The 12,085-nt window shown below is 49.6% G+C and overlaps 1 protein-coding gene across 1 annotated transcript in view; it reads left to right on the top strand.

Annotated features, from left to right (window-relative positions):
* Nucleotides 1-976: 976 nt before the first annotated feature.
* LOC120036025 (T-box transcription factor T-like) overlaps nt 977-12,085 on the top strand; it is a 15,093-nt gene continuing 3,984 nt past the window's right edge. Inside the window, exons 1-6 of the mRNA XM_038982489.1 lie at nt 977-1,182; nt 1,943-2,207; nt 3,111-3,245; nt 3,498-3,559; nt 4,626-4,684; nt 5,000-5,161. Of these exons, the coding sequence (XP_038838417.1) occupies nt 977-1,182; nt 1,943-2,207; nt 3,111-3,245; nt 3,498-3,559; nt 4,626-4,684; nt 5,000-5,161 (889 nt within the window). The remainder of the gene's footprint in view (nt 1,183-1,942; nt 2,208-3,110; nt 3,246-3,497; nt 3,560-4,625; nt 4,685-4,999; nt 5,162-12,085) is intronic.

Genomic DNA, 12,085 nt, shown 5'->3' with positions numbered 1-12,085 from the left:
AATACAATTTACGGAGAAGTGTTTTCTGTTGGTCACAGACTTGTTTCTATGCATCCCTCTTCTATTGTTTAAAGGTGTGTGTTATGGCCTGGTCTGCATTTCCTGCGTTTTGTCACCTACCCGACCACTTCCCAGGCCTTGAAACGAATAAACATCTCGAATAACCTTCATCGTGGGAAATGGTTTGGAAATTATTTCAGTTGTTAAAAGTTTTGTAGAATAAAACAGAACTATGAATTCATGAGTAAAAGCAGCAACAACAAAAAATAAGTAAAAAATAAATAAATAATGTAGCAAAATATAAAGTGTTTAATTAGAGGAAAACTTCACGTTTGTCTTTCGCATAGAAAGTGTCACAAGTGACAACGTTTTTAACTAACATAATACAAAATATATTCGGTCTATCAAGTTAGACTAGAGTTTGATCATCAGAAATAAAGTATTTTACGAGTCCTACCTATCTGAACATAGGCCTTCAGTCATTTGAGATTGAGTAAAACTGTAAAGAACATCTGAAAGAAATACCTAAAAGTTAAAATCCCTCGGTTTCATTCTGCAGTTCTTTGATATAGGCTACTACGTGTAAATATTGACAGATTGAAGTAATAAAGCAATTAAAATTGGCTGGTGAGCAATCGACTTCAGACACATTACCCATCCTTCCTGTAAACCGTCCTTCCTGTAAACCAGCCTTCCTCCCTAATCCTACTGATACAGTATAGCCGCATACAACCAATGGCTGACCAGACGGCAGACATCAAAGCGAAGACCAGCCAACCAACGATGGCACAAAGATATATCTGTTTATTGACTGTTACTTCGGAATATATATTCGGAAACTTGCAATGGAGTGGAGAATATTGGATATATTCAAGTGGATTGGATATATAGCCTATTTGGGAGCGACCAATTTTTGTTTTCTTATTAATCTCAAAGTGTAATACGTAATTGTTCAACCCTGGAGCTGTTGGATAGAATGGCCTCAGGTGGCGGGGATGGCCCGGGGAAGGTTACCCAGTACCGGGTGGACCACCTCCTCACTGCCGTGGAGAACGAGCTACAGGCGGGCAGCGAGAAGGGCGATCCTACGGAGAGACAACTCAAAGTCGGCTTGGATGAGAACGAACTGTGGCAGAAGTTCAAGGAACTCACGAATGAAATGATAGTAACCAAAAATGGCAGGTAAATTCATTCAATTGACATGAGTTTTATATATTGTTTAAATTGTTTATATGGTTCATGTATTGTATTAATTTTGGTTACTTTAGGCGTATTATTTATGGTTAGCCTACCTGCCAAATGTATAGCCTTTCTTTACAACGGTTGTATGTCTTAATTTATATAGTGAAGAAAACAGATAGGATAATATATATTTAAAATCTTTAACCTTTATTTAACTGGGTAAGTAAGAACACATTCTTATTTACAATGATGGCCTAGGAACAGTGGGTTAACTGCCTTGTTCAGGGGCAGAACGACAGATTTTTCCCTATCAACTCGGGGATTCGATTTTTGCAACCTTTCCGTTACTAGTCCAACGCTTTAACCACTAGGCCACCTGCCGCCCCAACAACTGAAGGCTTATATCACAAATAAATCGTGTTAAACGCGTCTATAACATTGCTATGATATCACAGTAATAAAGGAAACCAGATTGCACACCTTCATTCTGCTGTGCTTTATCTCGGCCAGGTCGCAGTTGTAAATGAGAACTTGTTCTCAACTGGCCTACCTGGTTAAATAAAGGTGAAATAAAAAAAATAAAAAATCATGCATTATATTTAGAGTTTTTATTAATATTCACATGGCCTATAAAGTGAACCACGCGTTCGCTTGACATTAGTGTCAATAATGCCCCTATTGTACAACAGATTATAGCTATTGTATGACTAGAAAGGATGAGATAAGGACACCTGTTATTATATTTTCCTTTGTATCCAAGGCGCATGTTTCCGGTGCTGAAAGTGAATGTTTCTGGGTTGGATCCAAACGCCATGTACTCGTTCCTGCTGGACTTCGTGGCTGCGGACAACCACCGGTGGAAATACGTTAACGGGGAGTGGGTTCCCGGGGGTAAGCCCGAGCCTCAAGCCCCGAGCTGCGTATATATCCACCCGGACTCGCCTAACTTCGGAGCGCGCTGGATGAAAGATCCGGTCTCTTTCTGTAAAGTCAAACTCACCAACAAACTCAATGGAGGAGGCCAGGTTAGGCGATTACAGTCTTATCACTTTAAATGTCATTTTATAAACCCTTTTTGAGTGATCGTGTTTTTTTCAATGATTGTGATAACAATTTAGATGAGAAAACATGTCAAGTTATGTAATCAAATCAAATGTATTTATAAAGCCCTTCTTACATCAGCTGATATCTCAAAGTGCTGTACAGAAAGCCTAAAACCCCAAACAGCAAGCAATGCAGGTTTAGAAGCACGGTGGCTAGGAAAAACTCCCTAGAAAGGCCATAACCTTGGAAGAAACCTAGAGAGGAACCAGGCAATGAGGGTTGGCCAGGAATTTATCCTAAGCGTATAATAATATTTTATACAACCCGTGGGTCTAATCCTGGACGCTGATTGGTTAAAACCGCACTTCAGCCGGTCTATTCCACTAATTACCACCGGCTAAATCTATGACGTTAAAATGCCTATTTACTCTGTTCCGTCTGTCTGCGCAAGTCACTGTCTCATCAGCCCAGGCAGGGACTTTATAAACCATCTCGACATAATCTCACATTTCTTTTAGACTAACATTTAGTTTTCAACGGGGGAGATTTGTATAAACCTTCCTGTCTGTCTCTCTGACATTTGCAACATTGTTTCAATATTGAAATTCGATCTCCAGCTGTCCTCGATTTAGTCTCGGGCCTAACGACACCCGTGCCAATATATCCTCCAAACACCGACTTCTCGGGAATTATCACTTAAATAATATATTCCATTTTCAGAAGACGCTTTTATCCAAAGCGAATTACAGTCAAACGTGTATACATTTTAAGCTATGTGGTCACGGGAACACCCATCAATCAACATTTCGATTAAAATAAATCATATATTTCTAACTGTAAAATAAAGCCTATTATTTAACTTTTTGCTTTTTTACATTTTTCAGATCATGTTAAATTCGTTGCACAAATATGAGCCACGTGTCCATATTGTGCGCGTCGGAGGGCCGCAGAGAATGATGACGAGTCACTCCTTCCCTGAGACGCAGTTCATAGCCGTCACTGCCTACCAGAACGAAGAGGTACATTGTTGTATTACTAAAATACATTCTTTTATAAACACTCTAATGTTAACAGTAATGTGTGGTTTTGTTGTTCATGTAATAACATTCCAATAAGTAGACTTTGAAGTACGCAACGTTGTAGATATTTAGTTTTGGTCGTTTTAGGTGAGAAGATATACAAACAAAATCTTGTTTATTAAGATTCGTTTTTTTTTGTTATTAGTTTTTTTTTTAACCAATTTTGCATTGTATTTTCACTCCACATTTTAGATAACCGGTCTGAAAATCAAATACAACCCGTTTGCCAAGGCCTTTCTGGATGCCAAAGAAAGGTATGGCAGTGCTTGCTCCCCCTTTCTGCCCATTAGAAATATATATTTAGTTAGATTTGATGTAGAATATAGAATGTATTAGTGAGCCTAGACTACATTGTGTGTCTACTGGTAGATTGGGAACCAGTGTTCCATAGACGTGCTCTGATTGGACTACATTGTGTGTCTACTGGTAGATTGGGAACCAGTGTTCCATAGACGTGCTCTGATTGGACTACATTGTGTGTCTACTGGTAGATTGGGAACCAGTGTTCCATAGACGTGCTCTGATTGGACTACATTGTGTGTCTACTGGTAGATTGGGTTCCATAGACGTGCTCTGATTGGACTACATTGTGTGTCTACTGGTAGATTGGGAACCAGTGTTCCATAGACGTGCTCTGATTGGACTACATTGTGTGTCTACTGGTGGATTGGGTTCCATAGACGTGCTCTGATTGGACTACATTGTGTGTCTACTGGTAGATTGGGAACCAGTGTTCCATAGACGTGCTCTGATTGGACTACATTGTGTGTCTACTGGTAGATTGGGAACCAGTGTTCCATAGACGTGCTCTGATTGGACTACATTGTGTGTCTACTGGTAGATTGGGAACCAGTGTTCCATAGACGTGCTCTGATTGGACTACATTGTGTGTCTACTGGTAGATTGGGAACCAGTGTTACATAGACGTGCTCTGATTGGACTACATTGTGTGTCTACTGGTAGATTGGGAACCAGTGTTCCATAGACGTGCTCTGATTGGACTACATTGTGTGTCTACTGGTAGATTGGGAACCAGTGTTCCATAGACGTGCTCTGATTGGACTACATTGTGTGTCTACTGGTAGATTGGGAACCAGTGTTCCATAGACGTGCTCTGATTGGACTACATTGTGTGTCTACTGGTAGATTGGGAACCAGTGTTACATAGACGTGCTCTGATTGGACTACATTGTGTGTCTACTGGTAGATTGGGAACCAGTGTTCCATAGACGTGCTCTGATTGGACTACATTGTGTGTCTACTGGTAGATTGGGAACCAGTGTTACATAGACGTGCTCTGATTGGAATTCCTCTCGACAGAACTGATCATAAAGACATTATGGATGACAGTGACAACCAGCAATCAAGCTACTCTCAATGTAAGTATTTCAGACTTTCTTTGTTTTGTTTTTGTGAACAACTTTTTAAAAATTAAACATTTAAATAAAGAATGGGATTGATACATACAATATAGTTTACAGACAGCACATTGAAAATGTAAACGCTGATTAAATATTTTACTTAAATTCTTTATTTTTAGATCTCAATTCTTCAATTTGACACATAAGCACCACAACTGCAGTTGTAAGGCGTTAAAAATAAATGTGGTGGATTTAAAGAATAGAAGATATAAAACTCTTGACATAAAATGGCTCCGTGTTTCCCTGTGTTCCTGCGGGCCCACCACACTACAGTGAGTGGATGGTTCATCCCAGGACCTCCTGCTAGCCCTCACACGCAGTTTGGGAGCCCACTGTCCCTGTCCTCGTCCCATGGCTGTGACCGCTACTCCACCCTGAGAAACCATCGCTCTGCACCGTACAGCAGCCCTTACACCCATCGGACCAACTCCCCTAGTGAGTGTCTCGCTCTCCTGTCATCCACCACCCCTCCACCCTCTCTCCTGTCCTCCACCCTCTCTCCTGTCCTCCACCCCTCTCCTGTCCTCCACCCCTCTCCTGTCCTCCACCCCTCTCCTGTCCTCCACCCCCTCTCCTGTCCTCCACCCCCTCTCCTGTCCTCCACCCCTTCTCCTGTCCTCCACCCTCTCTCCTGTCCTCCACCCCTCTCCTGTCCTCCACCCCCTCTCCTGTCCTCCACCCCCTCTCCTGTCCTCCACCACCCCTCCACCCCCTCTCCTGTCCTCCACCACCCCTCCACCCCCTCTCCTGTCCTCCACCACCCCTTCACCCCTCTCCTGTCCTCCACCACCCCTCCACCCCCTCTCCTGTCCTCCACCCCTCTCCTGTCCTCCACCCCCTCTCCTCCACCACCCCTCCCCCTCTCCTGTCCTCCACCCCTCTCCTGTCCTCCACCCCTCTCCTGTCCTCCACCACCCCTCCACCCCTCTCCTGTCCTCCACCACCCCTCCACCCCCCCTCCTGTCCTCCACCACCCCTCCTTCACTCCTTCACCACCCCTCCTTCACTTCTCCAACCCCGCTACCAACACCCCTTCCCTTCTCCTCTATCCATCCTACCAACACCCCTTCCCTTCTCCTCTATCCATCCTACCAACACCCCTTCTCCTCCTCCTCTATCCATCCTACCAACACCCCTTCCCTTCTCCTCTATCCATCCTACCAACACCCCTTCCCTTCTCCTCCTCCTCTATCCATCCTACCAACACCCCTTCCCTCCGCCTCTATCCATCCTACCAACACCCCTTCCCTTCTCCTCCTCCTCTATCCATCCTACCAACACCCCTTCCCTTCTCCTCTATCCATCCTACCAACACCCCTTCCCTTCTCCTCCTCCTCTATCCATCCTACCAACACCCCTTCCCTTCTCCTCCTCCTCTATCCATCCTACCAACACCCCTTCCCTTCTCCTCCTCCTCTATCCATCCTCCCAACACCCCTTCCCTTCTCCTCCTCCTCTATCCATCCTACCAACACCCCTTCCCTTCTCCTCCTCCTCTATCCATCCTACCAACACCCCTTCCCTTCTCCTCCTCCTCTATCCATCCTACCAACACCCCTTCTCCTCCTCCTCTATCCATCCTACCAACACCCCTTCCCTTCTCCTCCTCCTCTATCCATCCTACCAACACCCCTTCCCTTCTCCTCTATCCATCCTCCCAACACCCCTTCCCTTCTCCTCCTCCTCTATCCATCCTACCAACACCCCTTCCCTTCTCCTCCTCCTCTATCCACCCTACCAACACCCCTTCCCTTCTCCTCTATCCATCCTACCAACACCCCTTCCCTTCTCCTCTATCCATCCTACCAACACCCCTTCCCTTCTCCTCCTCCTCTATCCATCCTACCAACACCCCTTCCCTCCTCCTCTATCCATCCTACCAACACCCCTTCCCTTCTCCTCCTCCTCTATCCATCCTACCAACACCCCTTCCCTTCTCCTCCTCCTCTATCCATCCTCCCAACACCCCTTCCCTTCTCCTCCTCCTCTATCCATCCTACCAACACCCCTTCCCTTCTCCTCCACCTCTATCCATCCTACCAACACCCCTTCCCTTCTCCTCCTCCTCTATCCATCCTACCAACACCCCTTCCCTTCTCCTCTATCCATCCTACCAACACCCCTTCCCTTCTCCTCTATCCATCCTACCAACACCCCTTCCCTCCTCCTCTATCCATCCTACCAACACCCCTTTCCTTCTCCTCCTCCTCTATCCATCCTACCAACACCCCTTCCCTTCTCCTCCTCCTCTATTCATCCTACCAACACCCCTTCCCTTCTCCTCCTCCTCTATCCATCCTACCAACACCCCTTCCCTCCTCCTCTATCCATCCTACCAACACCCCTTCCCTCCTCCTCTATCCATCCTACCAACACCGATTCCCTTCTCCTCTATCCATCCTCCCAACACCCCTTCCCTTCTCCTCCACCTCTATCCATCCTACCAACACCCCTTCCCTTCTCCTCCTCCTCTATCCATCCTACCAACACCCCTTCCCTTCTCCTCCTCCTCTATCCATCCTACCAACACCCCTTCCCTTCTCCTCCTCCTCTATCCATCCTACCAACACCCCTTCCCTTCTCCTCTATCCATCCTACCAACACCCCTTCCCTTCTCCTCTATCCATCCTACCAACACCCCTTCCCTTCTCCTCTATCCATCCTACCAACACCCCTTCCCTCCTCCTCCACCTCTATCCATCCTACCAACACCCCTTCCCTTCTCCTCCTCTATCCATCCTCCCAACACCCCTTCCCTTCTCCTCCTCTATCCATCCTCCCAACACCCCTTCCCTTCTCCTCCTCTATCCATCCTACCAACACCCCTTCTCCTCCTCCTCCACCTCTATCCATCCTACCAACACCCCTTCTCCTCCTCCTCCACCTCTATCCATCCTACCAACACCCCTTCCCTCCTCCTCCTCCTCTATCCATCCTACCAACACCCCTTCCCTTCTCCTCCTCCTCTATCCATCCTACCAACCCCCCTCCCTTCTCCTCCTCCTTTATCTATCCTCCCAACACCCCTTCCCTTCTCCTCCTCCTCTATCCATCCTCCCAACACCCCTTCCCTTCTCCTCCTCCTCTATCCATCCTCCCAACACCCCTTCCCTTCTCCTCCTCCTCTATCCATCCTCCCAACACCCCTTCCCTTCTTCTCCTCTATCCATCCTACCAACACCCCTTCCCTTCTCCTCCTCCTCTATCCATCCTACCAACCCCCCTTCCCTTCTCCTCCTCCTCTATCCATCCTACCAACACCCCTTTCCTTCTCCTCCTCCTCTATCCATCCTCCCAACACCCCTTCCCTTCTCCTCCTCCTCTATCCATCCTCCCAACACCCCTTCCCTTCTCCTCCTCCTCTATCCATCCTCCCAACACCCCTTCCCTTCTCCTCCTCCTCTATCCATCCTACCAACACCCCTTCCCTTCTCCTCCTCCTCTATCCATCCTCCCAACACCCCTTCCCTTCTCCTCCTCCTCCTCTATCCATCCTACCAACACCCCTTCCCTTCTCCTCCACCTCTATCCATCCTACCAACACCCCTTCCCTTCTCCTCCTCCTCTATCCATCCTACCAACACCCCTTCCCTTCTCCTCCTCCTCTATCCACCCTACCAACACCCCTTCCCTTCTCCTCTATCCATCCTACCAACACCCCTTCCCTTCTCCTCCTCCTCTATCCATCCTCCCAACACCCCTTCCCTTCTCTTCTCCTCTATCCATCCTCCCAACACCCCTTCCCTCCTCCTCTATCCATCCTACCAACACCCCTTCCCTCCTCCTCTATCCATCCTACCAACACCCCTTCCCTCCTCCTCTATCCATCCTACCAACACCCCTTCCCTTCTCCTCCTCCTCTATCCATCCTCCCAACACCCCTTCCCTTCTCCTCCTCCTCTATCCATCCTCCCAACACCCCTTCCCTTCTCCTCCTCCTCTATCCATCCTACCAACACCCCTTCCCTCCTCCTCTATCCATCCTACCAACACCCCTTCCCTCCTCCTCTATCCATCCTACCAACACCCCTTCCCTCCTCCTCTATCCATCCTACCAACACCCCTTCCCTCCTCCTCTATCCATCCTACCAACACCCCTTCCCTTCTCCTCCTCCTCTATCCATCCTACCAACACCCCTTCCCTTCTCCTCCTCCTCTATCCATCCTACCAACACCCCTTCCCTTCTCCTCCACCTCTATCCATCCTCCCAACACCCCTTCCCTTCTCCTCCACCTCTATCCATCCTCCCAACACCCCTTCCCTTCTCCTCCTCCTCTATCCATCCTCCCAACACCCCTTCCCTTCTCCTCCTCCTCTATCCATCCTCCCAACACCCCTTCCCTTCTCCTCCTCCTCTATCCATCCTCCCAACACCCCTTCCCTTCTCCTCCTCCTCTATCCATCCTACCAACACCCCTTCCCTTCTCCTCCTCCTCTATCCATCCTACCAACACCCCTTCCCTTCTCCTCCTCCTCTATCCATCCTACCAACACCCTTCCCTTCTCCTCCTCCTCTATCCATCCTCCCAACACCCCTTCCCTTCTCCTCCTCCTCTATCCATCCTACCAACACCCCTTCTCCTCCTCCTCTATCCATCCTCCCAACACCCCTTCCCTTCTCCTCCTCCTCTATCCATCCTCCCAACACCCCTTCCCTTCTCCTCCTCCTCTATCCATCCTACCAACACCCCTTCCCTCCTCCTCTATCCATCCTCCCAACGCCCCTCCCCTCCTCCTCTATCCATCCTCCCAACACCCCTTCCCTTCTCCTCCTCCTCTATCCATCCTACCAACACCCCTTCCCTTCTCTCCTCCTCTATCCATCCTACCAACACCCATTCCCTTCTCCTCCTCCTCTATCCATCCTCCCAACACCCCTTCCCTTCTCCTCCTCCTCTATCCATCCTCCCAACACCCCTTCCCTTCTCCTCCTCCTCTATCCATCCTACCAACACCCCTTCCCTTCTCCTCCTCCTCTATCCATCCTACCAACACCCCTTCCCTCCTCCTCCTCCTCTATCCATCCTACCAACACCCCTTCCCTTCTCCTCCTCCTCTATCCATCCTACCAACACCCCTTCCCTTCTCCTCCTCCTCTATCCATCCTACCAACACCCTTCCCTTCTCCTCCTCCTCTATCCATCCTACCAACACCCCTTCCCTCCTCCTCTATCCATCCTACCAACACCCCTTCCCTCCTCCTCTATCCATCCTACCAACACCGATTCCCTTCTCCTCTATCCATCCTCCCAACACCCCTTCCCTTCTCCTCCACCTCTATCCATCCTACCAACACCCCTTCCCTTCTCCTCCTCCTCTATCCATCCTACCAACACCCCTTCCCTTCTCCTCCTCCTCTATCCATCCTACCAACACCCCTTCCCTTCTCCTCCTCCTCTATCCATCCTACCAACACCCCTTCCCTTCTCCTCTATCCATCCTACCAACACCCCTTCCCTTCTCCTCTATCCATCCTACCAACACCCCTTCCCTTCTCCTCTATCCATCCTACCAACACCCCTTCCCTCCTCCTCCACCTCTATCCATCCTCCCAACACCCCTTCCCTTCTCCTCCTCTATCCATCCTCCCAACACCCCTTCCCTTCTCCTCCTCTATCCATCCTCCCAACACCCCTTCCCTTCTCCTCCTCTATCCATCCTACCAACACCCCTTCTCCTCCTCCTCCACCTCTATCCATCCTACCAACACCCCTTCTCCTCCTCCTCCACCTCTATCCATCCTACCAACACCCCTTCCCTTCTCCTCCTCCTCTATCCATCCTACCAACACCCCTTCCCTTCTCCTCCTCCTCTATCCATCCTACCAACCCCCCCTCCCTTCTCCTCCTCCTTTATCCATCCTCCCAACACCCCTTCCCTTCTCCTCCTCCTCTATCCATCCTCCCAACACCCCTTCCCTTCTCCTCCTCCTCTATCCATCCTCCCAACACCCCTTCCCTTCTCCTCCTCCTCTATCCATCCTCCCAACACCCCTTCCCTTCTTCTCCTCTATCCATCCTACCAACACCCCTTCCCTTCTCCTCCTCCTCTATCCATCCTACCAACCCCCCTTCCCTTCTCCTCCTCCTCTATCCATCCTACCAACACCCCTTTCCTTCTCCTCCTCCTCTATCCATCCTCCCAACACCCCTTCCCTTCTCCTCCTCCTCTATCCATCCTCCCAACACCCCTTCCCTTCTCCTCCTCCTCTATCCATCCTCCCAACACCCCTTCCCTTCTCCTCCTCCTCTATCCATCCTACCAACACCCCTTCCCTTCTCCTCCTCCTCTATCCATCCTCCCAACACCCCTTCCCTCCTCCTCCTCTATCCATCCTACCAACACCCCTTCCCTTCTCCTCCACCTCTATCCATCCTACCAACACCCCTTCCCTTCTCCTCCTCCTCTATCCATCCTACCAACACCCCTTCCCTTCTCCTCCTCCTCTATCCACCCTACCAACACCCCTTCCCTTCTCCTCTATCCATCCTACCAACACCCCTTCCCTTCTCCTCCTCCTCTATCCATCCTCCCAACACCCCTTCCCTTCTCTTCTCCTCTATCCATCCTCCCAACACCCCTTCCCTCCTCCTCTATCCATCCTACCAACACCCCTTCCCTCCTCCTCTATCCATCCTACCAACACCCCTTCCCTCCTCCTCTATCCATCCTACCAACACCCCTTCCCTTCTCCTCCTCCTCTATCCATCCTCCCAACACCCCTTCCCTTCTCCTCCTCCTCTATCCATCCTCCCAACACCCCTTCCCTTCTCCTCCTCCTCTATCCATCCTACCAACACCCCTTCCCTCCTCCTCTATCCATCCTACCAACACCCCTTCCCTCCTCCTCTATCCATCCTACCAACACCCCTTCCCTCCTCCTCTATCCATCCTACCAACACCCCTTCCCTCCTCCTCTATCCATCCTCCCAACACCCCTTCCCTTCTCCTCCTCCTCTATCCATCCTACCAACACCCCTTCCCTTCTCCTCCTCCTCTATCCATCCTACCAACACCCCTTCCCTTCTCCTCCACCTCTATCCATCCTCCCAACACCCCTTCCCTTCTCCTCCTCCTCTATCCATCCTCCCAACACCCCTTCCCTTCTCCTCCTCCTCTATCCATCCTCCCAACACCCCTTCCCTTCTCCTCCTCCTCTATCCATCCTCCCAACACCCCTTCCCTTCTCCTCCTCCTCTATCCATCCTCCCAACACCCCTTCCCTTCTCCTCCTCCTCTATCCATCCTACCAACACCCCTTCCCTTCTCCTCCTCCTCTATCCATCCTACCAACACCCCTTCCCTTCTCCTCCTCCTCTATCCATCCTACCAACACCCTTCCCTTCTCCTCCTCCTCT

The sequence above is a fragment of the Salvelinus namaycush genome, unplaced genomic scaffold (genome assembly GCF_016432855.1).
Source record: "Salvelinus namaycush isolate Seneca unplaced genomic scaffold, SaNama_1.0 Scaffold1189, whole genome shotgun sequence".
NCBI lineage: Eukaryota > Metazoa > Chordata > Actinopteri > Salmoniformes > Salmonidae > Salvelinus > Salvelinus namaycush.
Note: the sequence above shows the minus strand (reverse complement) of the source record. Positions and strands in the feature narration are given on the sequence as shown.